The 17,819-nt window shown below is 32.1% G+C and overlaps 2 protein-coding genes, 1 long non-coding RNA gene and 1 other non-coding gene across 8 annotated transcripts; 3 read left to right on the forward strand and 1 right to left on the reverse strand.

Moving 5' to 3' along the window:
• The first annotated feature begins 4,291 nt into the window (after positions 1-4,291).
• Positions 4,292-5,011, forward strand: LOC133678734 (uncharacterized). The gene is made up of 2 exons (XR_009836029.1): positions 4,292-4,578; positions 4,687-5,011. It is a non-coding gene; the product is annotated as an uncharacterized LOC133678734 (long non-coding RNA).
• An 89-nt stretch (positions 5,012-5,100) lies between these two features.
• LOC133678733 (ubiquitin-conjugating enzyme E2 27-like) lies at positions 5,101-8,048 on the reverse strand. Its single transcript, XM_062101214.1, has 5 exons — positions 7,645-8,048; positions 6,998-7,046; positions 5,894-6,053; positions 5,603-5,692; positions 5,101-5,429 (listed from the first exon to the last, which is right to left on the reverse strand). The coding sequence occupies exons 1-5, from the start codon at positions 7,820-7,822 to the stop codon at positions 5,322-5,324; spliced, it is 585 nt and encodes a 194-aa protein (XP_061957198.1). The 5' UTR covers positions 7,823-8,048; the 3' UTR covers positions 5,101-5,321.
• A 2,764-nt stretch (positions 8,049-10,812) lies between these two features.
• TRNAM-CAU (transfer RNA methionine (anticodon CAU)) lies at positions 10,813-10,884 on the forward strand. The gene has a single exon. It is a non-coding gene; the product is annotated as a tRNA-Met (tRNA).
• A 1,645-nt stretch (positions 10,885-12,529) lies between these two features.
• On the forward strand, positions 12,530-17,582 carry LOC133678658 (uncharacterized). Of its 5 annotated transcripts, none has more exons than XM_062101075.1 (7): positions 12,530-12,913; positions 13,342-13,544; positions 13,630-14,885; positions 14,998-15,249; positions 15,698-15,778; positions 16,300-16,833; positions 17,375-17,582. In XM_062101075.1, the coding sequence occupies exons 3-7, from the start codon at positions 13,686-13,688 to the stop codon at positions 17,423-17,425; spliced, it is 2,118 nt and encodes a 705-aa protein (XP_061957059.1). In that variant the 5' UTR covers positions 12,530-12,913; positions 13,342-13,544; positions 13,630-13,685; the 3' UTR covers positions 17,426-17,582. The 5 variants fall into 5 exon arrangements, 4 of the variants coding, with proteins under 4 accessions (XP_061957059.1, XP_061957058.1, XP_061957057.1 ...); XM_062101074.1 differs by having other exon boundaries at positions 13,445-13,544; XR_009836019.1 differs by having other exon boundaries at positions 13,445-14,885; positions 16,300-17,265.
• The last annotated feature ends 237 nt before the right edge of the window (positions 17,583-17,819 follow it).

Genomic DNA, 17,819 nt, shown 5'->3' on the forward strand with positions numbered 1-17,819 from the left:
TTTTTTTTAAAAAAGAGAAATGGAATAAATAGTATGGATTTGAAATTGATTGACGAATTCTTTTTGTAATTCATTGTTTTTTGATTTTATTATTTATTATTGATGATTGATTGGAAATTAATCTTTATAATTTATTTTTATTTGTTTTTTATGAAATTATCTCAGTCTCATAATCCATGTCAAGGGTTTAACTAGTTAAATTGGATTGACTCGGGTTTGTTTCTATCCTTTTTTAATTGATTTATTTTTTAATTTCATCGTTTGATGTTGGAATGATTAGAAATTGAGTTTCATAATTTATTTTGATTTGCTTTCTATTGGGTCATGGTCTTATAATCCAAGTTGGCAAGTTAACTCGGGTTTTTTTCTTCATTTTTTAATTATTTGTTTTTAATTTTATTCTTCAAAATTGGGTTGGTTGAGAATTGGGCTTCCATATTTTTTTTTCTATGAGGTCATCACAGTCTCATGACTTGAGTTATAATTTTTACATGTTAACCTAGGTTGACTCAGGTCGATTCAATATGTTATTGTCTTAATACTTTTTTAAAAAAATTATCTTGAATTTTTTTAGTCAAACTATGTTTTTTTCATGTAGTCTATAATGTTACCCATTTTTGACCCCATAAAAAAATCAAGAAAAAAAAAGAAAGAAAATCCAAAAATACAACAGGATACACATGAAGAAAGCCTAATGAATTGCCAAATTAGTGATGAAGGATCAAAATGATAAATAGAGAAGTTGGAGAACCAGAATGTACAAGATTGACAAAATTGGTGGCCCAATTCTGATTGACAAAAGACTCATTAGGTGATAGTATTTTTATTTGGGGTAAAGAAATATAATTTTGGATGAGTAAGGTCTCAATAAGGATTTGGAAAGGCTTAATTAATTTGATTGATGATTTAATTGCAAAGAAAATCAATTTTTTAGAGCCAATTTGGATGTTAATTGGAAGAAATTGAAGTTTGGGGATTGAAATTGACCTTTGAAAAGTTTAATCGGTCAAATTAATGGGTTTAATTATGAAAAAATTAAAGTTTGATAGTCAATTAGGAGTTTGATAAAAGAAATTTAGAATCAAAGATCAAATCATAAAAAAGGAGAGACTTCAAGAGTTGAAATTGACCAAATCAAGGGTCAAGTTAAAGAAAATTAAAAGTTTGATGGTCAAGGGTCCAAATGCACAAATCAGAAACCAAGGACCAAAATGAAAATGCCACTATACTTTGGGGTTGATAATTGAGTTTGATATGAGTGAAATTACATGAAATTAAGAGTTTGTGAGGCAATTACAGGTGCAATTAAAAGCAATTGGAAGAGCAGGTACTAAAATGAAATCTATTAGATCCCAAATTAAAAACTCTAATTTCTAGGGGTTTAACCTAGACAACATGTTGCTCAACCACTGTTCATCACTTTCCTTAACAGTTTTGAATGATCAGGTTAGCACCTTCCAATAGCTCGTTGTGGAGTTCTAAACCTCCAAATAACATGAGGTTTTTTTCTAAATGGAAGAAAAACATCTCCTCTATAACCCTCTTTCCATGAAATTAAACGTTTATATCTCAATTCTTTCATAAAAGTCTTTAACATCATGTTCCTAATAATCCATCACTGCATTTTTAAATTTTAGGCTGATTGAGTTAGCACTTTTAAACAAATAAATGTGGAACTACAGACCTCTAAATGGAGCAAGGATAGATCCAAAAGAAAAGAGTACAACTCCTCTACCAAGTTCAGAGCGTCTCCGATGATGTTTATATCAGAGTTTCTCTATCGAAGCCTCAAAAGTAGCAAACTCAATCAGTCTTGATTGAGATACTTATTTGTGTAAAACCACCTAATATGTTCACGTGTTCACACTTGAAAACTCCTAAAATGTTCTTATCAAGGATTATAAATCTTTCATCCAAGATTAGAATGTAAGAAATGCATGTTTTTATCTCTAAGAAAGAGAAAATCATCTAAGCAAAACCATCATCCCCAAAAAACCATTGAAAAACAAAGGTTTCAGCTATTAACATTTTTCTAGGGCTCTCTCATTTTAATCAAATGACTAAGATTTGATCAATCATTGAGAGAATCCATAAAAAAAACTTAGAAAACCCCTATAATACTCCTAGAAATCAAATAAAAAAAAGAGAGGAAAGAGAGAAAAGTGAGGATATACTCTGTTAAAAAGGATCCTAGTGTGAAGGTTTAAAGACTTAACATAGAAAGTCATGCAAGCTTTGAAAAAAATAAAAAGTGAGAAGGAAAGAAGAAAAGGAAAGATAAGGAAAGTATCAGCCTATAGCCAGCAAGCTTGTAGAAGGTATAATCATGTAAAAACTCAATAGTTGAGTCCATATTATTTTCAGTATTATTTTGTGTTTTAGTATTTATATGGGTTGATGAATGAAAATGTTGTTTTGATTGATTAATCATATTTTAAAGTTGTTGTAAATGTTGCTATAATGTTTAAAAAGTGTTTGTATGTTTGATTTTGATGACAAATGGTAGTTTTGGAATATGACAAAGATAGCAGTAGGTGTTTGATGGCTTTTTATTAAGTTGATAATGCATGTTCTTGATTCTTGAGTTTAGTTAAGGTCTCAGGTGTTTAAAGAGTTAGTTTTGGATTAAGTTTTGATGTTTTTGTTGGTTGATAATAAGGCTGTATTTTTTAAAGTTGAAATCCTACACATGATCTTGATGATTCGAGGTTATTTGTTAGTGTTTTTTATTCAAACCTGTTTGTTTATGATAATATGGCTTGTTGGGGCTAAGAAAGCCTGGTCTAGAGGTCTAAAATTTATTTTATGGGCTTTATAGTGTATGTTAGATATTTTTCATATTTATCCGAAGAACATTGTTTTAAGTGCTAATTTTAGATTTAATTTTGATTTGATTTTGGTTTTTACAAGTTCATATATCATCATTAGTAAATAATCTAGGGTTTTCATGCACCAATAACATGTTTTATGGGTTTTAATTTTAAGGTTTTGGTTTTGAATTGAAACCCATTTTGACAAAAATTATGATGTTTCAATAATAATCAAAGTAAAAGGATGCTTGGTTTTTTTTTTATCCATGGTTAATTGCAAACAAAACCTTGCTTTTTATTGCTTGAAATCTGGTCTGATTTGATGTTCACTTTGTGGGGTTTGAGTTTGAATGTTTTGCACTGTTCACTATGTTCTTTATTTTCATTCGTGTTTGATCCGTTTTAGTTAAAAAAATTTATGTTTTTTGTGTTTTTTTAATTTTGATTTGTTTTGGTTTAAATATATGTTCTGGTTTAGTTTTGGGTGAAACCTTGTTTTTTGGTTCGATTCATGGTTGAACCCGTGTTTTTGGTTTACTCTTTCTTGTTATAAATGGAATCAAATGCTTAAGACTTTGTTTGGTTTGCCACTATTTTGATAAAAAAGAATTTCAACTTAATGGCGTGTTTGACAAACACTTTTATTTGGCGTGTTTTGATAATTTATTTTAAACAAAAATATAGTTTTGTCAAATATGGTCTTATAAAAAAATTAAAATAAAAAAAAATAATTTTTGTTTATTGCATATAATCCAACAAACTAGTTGAATTACACTCCATAGGGGTTAGATTTTCATATTTAAGTGTATGGGTAGTGTTAAAATATTATTTAGGGCATAGGATATGCAAATTAATTGAAACTAAAGATAAGACTGTGGATGCGAAGTGCCATCGCAGCTGAAATCTGGGCTGTTAAATTATGCCTCGAAAAGGCTTGGAATATGATTCAACAGCTATTCAATTTCAGGTGGGGAGCACGCTCTACAATTCTGCAAGAACTTGTTTTAAAATATCCAAGAGTTGTGCTCGTCCTTCCTATATTCTTATAAAAGGAAAAACTATGAATGTTTTGGAACTATAATGGAGGAATTAGAATGAAAAATAATAGAGAAATTAAAATGATATTTTAATTAAATATTGTTTTTGAAATAATAACAAGAAATCATAATAAAATCTAAATTTTTAAGACCTTGTTTTTAAAATAAAATAATAATTATAAAGTGACAATGTAATAACAACAACAACAACAACAATATAATTTTTTTAAAAACATGTTAATAAGTAATAAATAAAAATAATATATTATTATTTTAAAATAAAATTCTCATTATCCTCCACAATTATATTTAATTTTCATTCTCATAAAATGATTTTCATTTCATTACTTTCAACCAAATAACTACAAAATAAAAATAAAAAGTTTCATTTTCGTTCCCACTATTCTATTCATTATTATAAACACCACCTAAATCTCTATCCCAATTAAGCGAATGCGCACAAAAGAACGAAGAGAGAAGAAATGACGAGTCTGTACTGCTCAAGTTGGAGGAGTTGAAAACAAGGGATTGCTGCAATTTGGAGGTTCTTGGGATATCTGGCGGTGAATCTCGCGATATTTGTAAAGATCAGTGGGCCAAAAGTAGAGACTGGTTTTTTTCTAAAACCTCCCAGTGTTAAAGAAGTATCTCTTGGGATTCGTTTTTGTGACTACAATGTATCTGAGATACGTCAGCTGTCAAGTTAACTTTGACAGCCACAAACTCTTCAGGTGAGCCTAGACAGCACTCCTGCATGTGAGTGTTCTTCTACATTGTTTTCCATTCATTATGTTTTTCTTTTTTGTGTTGCTTACTAATATTGAGTGCTTTTAATTCAGCAAGCTCAGGTGCTTGATCTTCACATTCCTGAGCTAAGCGGTGCAACGCACACGGAAATTAAGGTTAATATATGTTATTCCAACAGCCTTCTCTGTTCTGCTGGCTGCTTTCTTGCAAAGATTTACGTTGAAGGTTAGTTTCTTGCTAGTCTAGATATGATTTTAGCCAAGTTTTCGAGGATTTGCTCCATAGAAAAGATATCAATAAGAGTGACTTTGTAAGGATTTCATTGTCAAAACTCTTTTAAATGTCATCACAGCATTAGCATGTGCGAGGAAGCTTGTGTTTTGCCATTACAACATGGTACACAGCTGTCTTTAACCATGTTTTTTTTCCAGAGCAGCAGGAACTGTGTATGTCAAGTAATTGCTTCTCTTAAAACCAAGAGATAAAAATGAGGCACCAGGTAAAAGTTTCCCGTGTAAAAGTGTACAAGCCAAGATTTCTCCATAGATTAAACAGCAATCAATACAGTTTTTCTTAGGAACTCCGTCCATATGATGAAAGTCGAAGGCAGATTCACTCAGTAAAAGGGACAGTAAAGAAAGCAGGCAAAGTAGCCCAAAGAAAAGGACTTGTTAAGTAAAACTATACCAGGATATAATTATTCAGTTTTGTCAGTTTCATCCCCTCCTTAACCAGAACAAAGCTTTTCAAGAGCCGAGTTTTCATCACCACCAACAGATTCTAGTGCACTTCTCGCCAGAGCTTCAGGGAAACCCATCTCCACAAGTTTTTGAACCTGCGCCAACCAATATTAGGTTAAAAAAAGGCATTACAGATGTATTAACAGACATATATATGTTGTTTCTAATACAAAAGACAAATTGATATGTTAGAAAGTGCTACCTGCTGTGAAAATTTTGAGAAAATTACAGAATCAACGAGATGAGCATATAAAATAAAACAAGTTACCTTTTCCTCAACCCCAAGCGATGAGGTCTTGGCAAAAGTTTCTGTCCAGTAGCGAGCTGTGCCAACAAAGGTCTGATGGTCTCTAAGATACTGCAATATCCACAACACCAAGTTGAATATGAGAAAAACAAATTAACTAGAATAGAAAATCTACGGAAAAGATTGTAAGAAATAGCAAAAATCTAATAACCTCTGAGATATTGTATTCCAACAAGCAAATAAACCAAACTCAAAAGAGATATATAATACAGAACCAGTGACATTGAGGCAAAGAATGGCAGCGAACCAGACCTGTTGTGCTACAACAGCATCTTGAGGATCGTCAGGTTCAGGAGCAGAGAGCAATGCTTGGACAGAAAGAAGTGCTGTCTTTAGGGTGAGCGCTGGGCTCCACTGGTCCTTCAAAATGTCCAGGCAGATTGCCCCACTTTGGCTGCTAATATTAGGGTGCCTTCAGCAGGTAATGACATCATAAATGATAAATGAAGTACCATCAGCTCAAATGCCGACTGGAGAAAAGTTATGCAAATAATTTTAAAATTTTCAATACCCCCCCTCAAATTGTTGCATATAATTTTAATTAAGTTCTACAGAATGGCCCCTCCAAATTCAAAATTATAAAACCTTGCCCTCCCAAATGCAACATCCCAGATTCGTCCCTAGCATGTCCACCTAAATACTGGCAATTAAAACCCTGATTCAAATGAGTTTTCCACAAGGCCATGAAACATTTCATGAAAAAAAAAGAATGTTAGACAATCGACTGCAAATCAACTATAATTTAAGAGCATGGAATGAACAAAACTAGTTGAATCCTTGCTTTAAGGTGATCAATGGTACTAAGTGTAGCTTTTTGAAAGATATGATGGAAAATGAAAACATCAAAAAAAAATGAAAAGAAAGAAAATGAAGACAGGGCTAATTCCATGAGAAGAGGGAAATGCTGGGATTTGAAGTAACACGAGCCAATATATATATATATATATATATATATATATATATATATATATATATATATATATGCCCAAACAAAAAACTATAACGAGTTCTACAGCATTTATAAATCATATCAATCAACAACCAACGGAACCTTTTGAAGCCAACAGATACATAATAGGCAGATATTCCCTTCAGCAATTTATATTAAAAGGTGATACAGTTATCCAGTCCGTTTGATTTAAAAGAATCACTATCGTTCTCCACTTCCGTTCAGCCAATTGAAATATAAGCCATAAAAATCTAGTTTTCGACAGAACAACAGCCCTACTACAATCATACAATGTCTCATATTACGTTCTTAAGACCACCATTCATAGCACAACTGTAAATAACACACTACCATAATTCTTAAAAAAGCTGCGGAAATAAAAACAGCTTACTCCAACTTCTCCCTACCAGACTTTTGTTGCAAACTGCATTTTTGGAGGCTCAAAGGGGTATCCATCTACAAAAAGAACAAAACATTACAAATGCAGGTCAATAAATGTCTCTATATCCTCCACTTCAAATACAGCTAACACAAACACCCTGTCAAGCAACTATAGCTAGTAGTAATAATATGACACAACGAACGCGATAGCCCATTTCCTTCATATCAACTTTTTTAACCGCCAAACAAACATCCTGCGACAGAGCACTGGCATTGGAAATTCAACAGATTGCCAAAGAATAAACCACATCAAATACACGGTAAAAACACACACTCACTTCAAACCCCCAGAACCCACATCATAATTCCTCCTTTCCCTCCAAATTAACAACACTTGATACACATTTAAATACCCTAACTAGCCTTATAAAATTACTCTTACAGCAACTAAAACGACTGGGCAAGATTTTCAATTTCAATCTTCAAGTATGTTTCTTTTTCTTTCCCAACTTTCTCTCTCATCCAATAAGCAAACACTCAAATGCAGCTCGATTGTTTTTTTTTATTTTATTTTAAAAAATACACCCCGTCAAAATTCAGCTGTAAAGTATCTCTAAGACATAAACAAAAACTGAAACTCCTTGTATGCTAGTGTTTGTTTTAATTATGTTACCTGGGAGAGTGATATCAATTTGAAAAGTGCCACCTTCATAAGGAGAGCTGATAGGACCAGGAATAGTTCCGGTTAATCGAGCAAGATTGTCAGATTTAGGTGCCACTTTGATGCCAGAAGCCTCCATGTCTCTGCTGCATTCTTGCAGCTCCTTTTGAACACGAGCAAAGTCGATCATTGTTTTTCAAACACAAAACCCTAACAATAAGAGAAGAGAAAATGGATAAATATAAAAGAAAAAAAAAGACTACTGCTTTCTTTCCCTCTCTTTATTTCTCTGATGGATGGATGATGCCTTCCCTTCTATGCCTCCTACAGCCGCTTTGGAGAGAGCAGGCCGGAAAGATGAGTAAAGAGAAAGGGGTAGTGAAGTGATATGGTAGTGTCTTTGTCTGTTGTTTAGTTAGTAAACGGGTGTTTGGTAAAAATTGTTTTATAAAAAATATTTTTAATTGAGATTGGTTTGAAAAAATAGATGTTTAGTTAAAATTATTGTTAAAATTGAGGTTGAAAAAAAGTAATTTAGTGTATTTGGTTAAAAATACTTTTAAAATTAAGGTTATAAAAAATAATTTAATATATATATATATATATATATATTGATGATTTTAAATTTAAATATTGTGGATTTAACTATTGCAATTACATCATAGAATAAAACATACTTTATATAAAATATTTTTTTATTATTTTATGAAACCATCTTCAATTTTATTACCTACGAAATATATCCAACAAAAACTATAGTTTCTATAATTTTTTTAGCATATAATAAAATTAGATAAAATATTATCATGTATAAAATTCACTCTAAACAATTTTTTAAAACGTTAAAAAAATTAAAAAACTAAAAAAAAAACAACACACAGTGCAAGAGAATTGCACTATTCACTTAAAAATAGTGAACGGTGCAATTCTCTTGCACTGTTCACATGAACAGTGCACCACTATGCACTGTTCATGTTAATTGCATTGTTCATTGAACAGTGCAATTACATGAATGGTAAAAAAAGCAACGAAATCTTGCTTTTTAATTGCTGCGTTTTCAACGCAGAAAATAGATGGGACCCAGTGAACGGTATCCTCTTCTTTTCTTTAACCAAACGGCTGCCTGCTGTGTTTTAATTAAAACACAGTCACAGCCGCGTGAACAAACGGAGCCTAAGTTTACCTTTTCGTTTCGGTGTTTTTTTTGTTGTCCCGTGTATTATCAGATGTGATTTAGTTCATGTGAAAAATAGTTTTTTTTAAGAAAGTAAATTTTAAAAAAAAATTATTTTTCGATGTTTGGTAGTGTAATAAAAAATAATTTAGAAAATATTTTTCAGTATTTGGTTATGTCATGAAAAATAAGCTGAAAAATAACTTATAATGTTTTATTTTCTCAAGTTTATTAAAATAATGAGGAACAAATCTTACAAATTAAAAAGTTGAATGAGGATGAAATTGAAAAAATATAATTTCATAAATTATTTTAAATAAAATAAAAATAAAAGATTAAGAAATTAAAATAATAATAATTAACATTTCATAAATTATTTCAAATAAAATAAGTAATAATCAAAAGAATGAGAACTAAATTTAATAGATAAAAAATTTCAATAAGAAAATGATAAGGGAAAAACAAATAACAATTATAAAAATAAAGACCAAAGTTAATATAAAAATTAAATTTTAAGAGATGAAATTGAAAAATAAATATTCAAAACAAAAAATATATATATATATAGCAATCAAAAATTTGAGGATTAAATTTGATATAATCAGCAAATAATATGACATTTCTAAATTTTTCATAACTTCCGGAAAGTGTTTTCTGTCCAAATTTTCTAGGAAAATACTTTCCTGAAAACCAAGTTAAATTTTCTTTTGACTGGAAAGTGTTTTTCGTTGATCAACTTTTCTAATGGCAAACAAACACAAAAAAGTTTGGAAAGTGATTTCCCGAAAACCACTTTCCGGAAACACAAACATGGTCTTACAGTTTCTATGTATGTGTGTGTGGTTTGGTTGTTTTTTAAAATCTTTTTAATTATTTTTTAAAAATTATTTTTAATATCAGCACATTAAAATAATTTAAAAACACTAAAAAAATATTAATTTAAAGTAAAGAAAAAATAAAATTTTTTTATTTTTTTCAAAAATATTTTTAAAACACAAAAAAAAACAGAGCATTAAAAAATAATTAATTTAAATTTGATATGGTTTAAAATCAATCTTGGTTTAGTTAAAATTTAATTCAAAATTAAAAAAAATGAAATAATATTAATTGTCGGATCAACCTGAATAACTTATCCGACTTTAAATCTAACAAGTTTAATAAAATTAATATATTAAAGTAATTTATTAAATTTTTTTCATAATTTTTTATTCTTCATTAAAAAAAGCAATTAAGTTATAGAAAAGTGCAGTAGCTCCTTTTGATTTTATTTTTTCAACAAAAACAGTGGAATTTAAAAATGTTTATTAGGGAAAGTATGAAAACATCCCCGAGTCCAGGAATTTGTGGGCTGTTAAGCCCAATATTGAATCTGCGTGGGTTATGAGCAGCCCGTGAAAAAACAATAGTTATCAAATTAGTCTGGCCTCGAATTATTTAAAGGTTGATTTTGTTAAATTTGTATGACAGTTAAAACCTAGATGAGATATAATCAGTACTTTTATAATTTTTATCTACAAAAACATAAATTTTTTTAGTAAAAATTGTTTAAAATAATATTATTTTAGTTAAAAAAGTTTTTTAAACAATACATCATATCAATCCGTTAACTCAGTGTATTTGAAAGTATCATTACGGTTATTTTTAAAATATTTTCTACAAAAAAATATATTAAAATAGTATTTTTTTATTTTTAAAAAATTATTTTTTAAATCAGTGGTTCAAAACGATGTAAAAATATTAAAATAATATTAATTTAAAATAAAAAAATTAAAATTTTTAAAATACAAATTAAACCTCGTTCTAAACGTTACTAAATCTTTAGTCACGAAAGGGTATTATAACTACGGAAAAAATCTACCTATACCATGGGCATGGACCTTACAAGACAAGAGCCCATCCCAGTAACAGCCTTGCCATGAGAAAAGGATTGAGGCTACGTGAGCTGTGCAGTTGGGGTTACATATAATTTAATATATTAATAACATGACACTCCGAAAAGTCAACGGAGCGGAGTGGCGCAGCGGAAGCGTGGTGGGCCCATAACCCACAGGTCCCAGGATCGAAACCTGGCTCCGCTACTTTTGTTTTTGATAATCTCAGAGCTGGGTGGATTATTTATGCAAGTCCTCACCGTTCCCTGTGACACATGGACCCTGTCAAGCCTACAGCTGAGCCAATTGCCACCCGCCACGTATAATAATAGGCTCCTGGGAGGATAAATGCTGCTGTGTATGAGGTTGAGGACTTGGCTGCTTTCGATGACCCATTATCCTTCAATTTTATCTAGGGCTCCAGATTCTCCTGGAAAATTATAACTAGATATTCCACACAAAATCCATGACCATATGTATAAAAGTTTTGGTTATAATTGTTACCGGTGAAGTTTAACTGGTCAAGTTTTAAATTTATTTTCTAAAAGTTATTAATTTAAGTTACACAAACTTAATGATCATTAAAGATTTACATGGTCGTTAATTTTAGAACCTGTAAAATTAGTCGCAGTGTACACAAATTAACCCGAACACTCATATTAATTAAAATTCAATGTAGTTATGTATGTATCTAATTATTTGGTTTGATAAAAATATCCACAAGTTTTATTATTCATTACGTTCACAAGTAATTAAAATCCAAAAAATAATAAAATTATATCAAAATTCCATAAATTATCAAAATTTCAATTTTTTTGGGCTTAAATTTATTTATTTTTAGTTTTCAAATGATTTTGATGTGTTGATATTAAAAATAATTTAAAAAAATAAAAAAAATTATTTTAATATATTTTCAGATAAAAAATACTTTAAAAAACAACAACACTGCACTTTTAAATTACACAGATATCAATATTACAAGCACAAAAAATTCTTCTTACCACACTCTTCGATCATGGGTTAAAGAATGACAATATGTATATGTCAATGGTTTTATAAGGTAAGAATTCATACCTATCATTGAAATAAAATCTAAAATTCGACAAAAAGGGCAAAAAATACTAACATATTCTATAATATTGTAATCCATTTGCAACTGTTAGAAATCCAGGTTTAATGGACGGATTATTCATTTTTTTTTAGAACAAAAAAATTACAAGAAAAAAAGAAGATCATTAATATTCATAAACTATGTTTATTAAACTCGATTTGATTTTATAGATTGATCCAAAATTTAACCAATCTTGTTTTAGCTTGAATTAAATTTTAAAATAATTTTTATATAATTAACTCAATCAACCTATTAGATGAATCTACAACTCAATTTTTATTTTTTTTAGTTTAACGTAGGTGTCTGAGGCAGCTTGCGCGTATCTCAACTAATCTCACAAACTCGAATCTACAACTCAATTGTTAAGACATGATTTAAATTTTTTAAAATATTTTTCTTTAAAAGAGGTTGTGTTAATTATTTTATAATATGAGTTTGGGTCAAATTACAAGCGGGTATAAATTTAATAATTTGTTTTATTAATATGAGTATCAAATTTAGCATATATGTATCTCAATTAATTCTGTAAATTTTAAAGTTATTAATCATATAAATTTTTAAAAATACTAAAATTTATAAAACTCAAATTAATAACCAAACAAATCTAAAACTTGAAAATATAAATTACACCCCTTGTAATTTTAATAACTTTCACTTAAATAATAATACAGGAAGAAATATATTGCTTTCACGTCGAAAAATAAAAAACAAGATACCGCGTATACATGGCAGACAATAACGGAGCAACAGAGACATGTGGTTTTATGAGGCAAGTTGTGGTTTACAGAAAAGTACAACACAAACTTTCAACCAGCCAGAAAGTTCTGGTTAATTAAGGAAAGCACTGACTCACAAAAAAAAAAGGTAAGAGAAAGATATAATTACGGGTGTTCGAAAGAGAGAAAGGAATCCATTGGCTTGATTAAGAGAGATAGAGAGAGGAGGAGATATATCATATATGTAGAAACAAGAGGAACTTCAAAGGGAAGAGAAGAGACTCCGAGGAGAAGAAAAAAGAAGATTTAACACCAATAAAGAATTGGGTTTTTGTTTGTTTGCTTTGTTGCTTGATTGACTGTCAGAGAATTTGATGCTCGTGGGTTTGATCAGTTGATGAATTTTTAAGTAAGTTACTCTCATCATGGACTTTTTTTGCTTGCTGGTTATATATATTGATTTTTGGATTGGAGTTTTGATTATTAGCTTTTGTAGTTGCAATACCAAGTGTTAAAGTTGTGATCTTTTCATAGTTTTGGTTTGCTTTTCTTTGTTTGGTTGGTTGCCTGGAAAATGAATGGAGGTGAAAAATGGAATTAAGAATCGGGCATTAAGCTTCTTGTTGTTCTGGTTGTGAAGTAGAAAATGAATTTCACATGGACTTGATCATTTATGAGTGAATTCGAATCCTTTTGATGTTTTGAAGTTTATTTCTATCATTCTGTTCGGTTATTCTGGTCTTTTTGAGCAATCTGCAGATGTTCATGTCTTGCTTCTGTATTATCTCGGACCATAATAGTTTTATAGAGCTAATGTACTTTTACATGTTATTCCAGGGATTGATTGTTTTCGATTATGTTGGATATCTGGTTTTTTTGGGTTTTTCCACACAATCTAATGGAAGGATTGAAGTTGAAATGGAGTTGCTTTTGGTGACAGGGAGCAGTCGTGAACTTGTGATGGTCATACAAGTCAAAGTTGCTTCTTTGATACATGAGAAGTTGCACCCTTGAAGGTTTGATGTTCTTTAATGCCACTGGTAGGGTTGAAGGACTTGCATTGCATTGGTTTGCTTTGAGCATGATACATCCTTCGTTTTAATGTTTATTTATGTGTGTGTTCAGAAGAGAGTGAGGAATACTAGAATAGGGTACGGTGGACAGTAGACTCAGCCTTAAGGATGGGCTTGCCTCAGTTCTCCTCCAGCAGCATTTCTGAGGAAGTAGCCACATCTTTGAGCACAATTGTGCAAACTTCACCTCGAATTGTTGGTGTGAGCAGTTGTGATTTGAGTGGGATGCATGGAGGAAACCTTGGACATCGAAGGCAGATAGAAATGCCCTGCACTTCTTTTACAGATTTGCAAAAGAAAACCATTGTAGAGAATAAGGATGGCTTGTTAAGTCATAAAAGTGGACAGAATGTCCAGACACCTGTTCCTAGGATCATTGGTTTTGAATCAAAGGGATTGAATTCTCCTGTTAGTGTATTTAATGGAAACCAAACTGCCTCTTCTGTAGTTACTATCAGGAGTAAGGCATTTGAGTCCAGTGGGTCAGACAAGAAGCGGTTATTATCTCCTCTTAGTGGGATGCTTCACCCTGATCAATTTAACGGTGCTTCCCTAGACATTGGAGATGGTATTTGTAAGAATAATCTTTGGGGTAGTAAGGACAATTACAAGGTTTCTATGTCACAAGAACATAAGAAGGCTCATATTGGAAATTCCAGTTATTCAAACTGGTCTGCATCTTGTCTTCAAGAATGGAAGAATTCACCTGATGATACTTGTAGGGAAAACTCCCTTTTCTTTTTTGATGGCCCTGTGTTTGATGGCCCTGTGCTTGAGACAGAGCTCAAGCCTCCTGATCAGTTTTTTTATCCACATGGACTTAATTATTTTGAAGAAACAATGAAGGTAAAGCATCAAATCAGCGCTATTGCAATTCCCTTAATAAAAGCAGCATCACCTCCCTTGTCACTGTCTCCTCTTGGTCCAAAACTCTCTAAAGGAATAAAATCTCCAGGAACGGGCACCAATATCACCAGAGAGCTTGATGATGACTATCTAGCCTTCACGGATATAGAACAGTCACTTAATGGAACAGTCTCTGGCATTTTATCTTCCCGGAAGGATGGGGGTTTTAAAATGCTAGATGAATCATTAGATAATTTTGATAATCTGCGCACAAAATTTGATGTTTTCACTCCTGAGATTACCAGTGGCATTGGACAGCCTTGGTGTGAGGATTCAAATCTTGGTTCCCTAAATGTCAGATCATGTAGAAGTTTTACTGGAGTGCCTGTTAGAAGGTCTTTAGTTGGTTCGTTTGAGGAGTCTTTGTTATCTGGGCATTTATCATCTGGTAAAGTTAGTCAGGTTAGCATCTCGAACCTTATGCTAGAAGGTTCTTTTTGTTTATTTGATTCAGATAAGGTTTTCTACCAGAGTAAATTTTAACTTTTAACTCCCTATCATTTTTAATGTTCAGAGAATTGATGGGTTCCTTGCTGTTCTAAATATCACTGGAGGAAATTTCTCTCCGAAGACGCAAAAACTTCCTTTTACAGTAACTAGCATGGATGGAAATAACTACTTACTCTACTATGCATCGATAGATCTAGCAGGGAATGTGCAAGCAAACAAGTATAGTGACCAAAATATGAGAAGGAGCCTTAGCATTGATGATTCACGATCCGAAAGAAGCAGGCTACGGATACCGATGCAAGGGCGAATGCAGTTGGTAACTTATCCTTCTTTCTTTCAAGTTTGTATGTTAATCGAATTAGAACTCCAACTTTATTCTTTCTACAAAGAACAATGCTTTTTTATTTATGTTTATCATGAATGAGTTTTGTGCCTTTGCCATTCAATGGCAATCTGCCCAAAAATATTCCTATAATAAATTAGGTGGTGTAATACATTTCTACATATTGTGGTTTTAAGTAGGATCTGAGAGGATAAAGAAAATGATATAAGTATATTTGAGAGTAAGATCATATTTCTGGGGGGACTGCTGAGATGATGTCACTGCATTCATACTTCAGTTGTCTTGTCCACAAAATAGAATTTGGGGAAATATGGTGCTAACAGTTGCATGATTGGCAGAAGCGTTTCTTATGTGCATGTATACGTCTGTCAGTTCTTTAGCCAAAGAGATGACACTTACAGACTGAAATGGTTTTTGGCAGGTTCTCAGCAATCCAGAAAAGACACCTATTCACACTTTCTTTTGTAGTTATGATTTAAGTGACATGCCAGCTGGCACCAAGGTAACTGAGGATAAAACATGCATGGTTATAAGATTGGTTCTGGATTAAGGTATCACTGAGAGATGGATAATTAAATTCATAAATTTGATTCATAAACACTTGCGATGTGTTCTCCTACTACATGAGCTGATTGTATGATGTTATTATGCTTGTATGATGTGATGCTCTCCACAAATCTGTTTGTGTGATGATAAAGACCTGAAATCGTTGCTTGAGGTGAATTTCTTACCTGCTGCGCTATCCTGATAATCTGCTGATCATTTATAATGCATATAAAATCATATAATCTGAAAATTTATATCATGATTTCCCCCTGCCTATTAACATTGGCTGGGATGTTCTTATGAAAATGATGCATAAAGCAATTGATGATTAACTCAGTACCGAATTCCATTTCTATAGTCATTCTGCATAAACTATTAGTGTCTTACAATGTTTAATTCATTTGACCGCAGTGGATTGAAATTCCCAAAGTGACTCTTTTCCCCTTTTCCTCTTTGCTTCTATGCATTTCTTAATAGACATGTCTGCGCCAAAAGATCACACTATCCTCGTCAGCACCAGCTTCTTTGTCTGTGAATGGAAGAAACAGAGATTCTGACATGGAAACTGATGCAAAGCCATCTGCAGTCCCAAAGACTAGTCATTCTTTACCTCATGGAAGAGATGCTACCAATTCAAATCGACTTGAAACTGTACATAATACAAAATTCCCTGACCATAGTAGATTCAGTAACAGTGAATGTAAAATAACTGGTATGGAGGGCTGCAGCCCTCTAAATACATCCCATTTGTGCACAAGCAAATCTGTAAATAGTCCTTCAAAGGTCAATGAGAACACCACTAGAGCTGGTGTTCTACGTTATGCTCTTCAGCTCCAATTTATGTGTCCGCTTCCCAAGAAAAGTTCGAGGTCACTCCAGAGGTGCAAATCTGATCCTTCCTCTGTACCAGCAGCAAACAAGATGGACATTGGCGGTGATCGACGCTTCTACTTGTATAGTAATATGAGGGTAGTCTTCCCCCAGCGCCATTCTGATTCAGATGAGGGCAAGGTATAATTTGTTGGGGTTTTTTGTTGTCCTTTAATGAGTAAAAATCTTCTTCCTGTGAAATGCATGTTGTGATCTGTTTATTGTTTGTTGTCTTGAATGATACGTATGGTGGGTAAGCATTAACCGGCATGCATTTTAGTTTCATGATGCCCCATATGATTCAACCATGCTGTTTTGGCTATCCCAATCCTTTTCTCCTAACTAATTGAAATACTTGGACAAAATGTTTTAACAAAACGATAGGCATTGTTGTGATTGCATCCTAACAGTAAGCAAATACCTTAGGACTGAGTGATTCATGCGTGTATCTATGGTTTTGGCATATGCGTCATTCTTTTTCTTTTTTGATTGGTATGAGTGATGGATTAATAAAGGTGGGATTCGAACCTGAGATCTCTCACCTGCCCTTGCCTTTGCAAGAATACCATTGAGGTACAGACACATTGCTGCATATGCTTCATTCTTGTGCTAAAATCATAAGAGAAGTCAGATTATTTCACTTGTGGTTCTGTCTAACAAGGCATTCTATTTCACATGGCAGCTAAAGGTGGAATACGATCATCCGTCAGATCCAAAGTACTTTGACATTTAAAATGCCCTGTAGATTATCTTCTCTAATGTTAATGTTGTTCATAACATTCTTGTACATTTATTGTCATTCTCTGATGGGGCGGTGAGCCCTTTTTATTTGTACAGAATTGTCATTTTCCTGATAATAAGATTTTTTAACTTGATGGTTATCATGGTCAGTTGGGTTTTGTTTACCCTGTCTTCTCCTTCTCCACGGCAGAGCAGGGGTGAAAATGTTGTCATGAACGGACAGATATTGTTTCATCCAAGACAAGGTTAAAAATGTTCTGCACCGAATGTTTCATCCAAACCTTTACCTGGGGCCAACATCCTTTAAATGGATGACAGATAAACACTTCAACTAAGTAGTGGTTATGGTCCAAACCTCTATTTGGAGGAATTCTATCAAAGGGAAA

The sequence above is a fragment of the Populus nigra genome, chromosome 18, assembly GCF_951802175.1.
Source record: "Populus nigra chromosome 18, ddPopNigr1.1, whole genome shotgun sequence".
Classification (NCBI taxonomy): domain Eukaryota; kingdom Viridiplantae; phylum Streptophyta; class Magnoliopsida; order Malpighiales; family Salicaceae; genus Populus; species Populus nigra.

Bases quoted from the DNA above. Each gene is read 5' to 3' on its own strand.
- LOC133678733 (XM_062101214.1), bottom strand. From the start codon at position 7,822: ATGATCGACTTTGCTCGTGTTCAAAAGGAGCTGCAAGAATGCAGCAGA. The intron at 5,693-5,893 runs GTCTGGTTCGCT...TGGATATTGCAG, and splicing joins ATGCTGTTGTAGCACAACAG to TATCTTAGAGACCATCAGAC. The intron at 5,430-5,602 runs GTAACTTGTTTT...TGGTTGGCGCAG, and splicing joins CGCTTGGGGTTGAGGAAAAG to GTTCAAAAACTTGTGGAGAT.
- LOC133678658 (XM_062101073.1), top strand. From the start codon at position 13,686: ATGGGCTTGCCTCAGTTCTCCTCCAGCAGCATTTCTGAGGAAGTAGCC. The intron at 14,886-14,997 runs GTTAGCATCTCG...TTTAATGTTCAG, and splicing joins CATCTGGTAAAGTTAGTCAG to AGAATTGATGGGTTCCTTGC. The intron at 15,779-16,299 runs GTAACTGAGGAT...ATTTCTTAATAG, and splicing joins ACATGCCAGCTGGCACCAAG to ACATGTCTGCGCCAAAAGAT.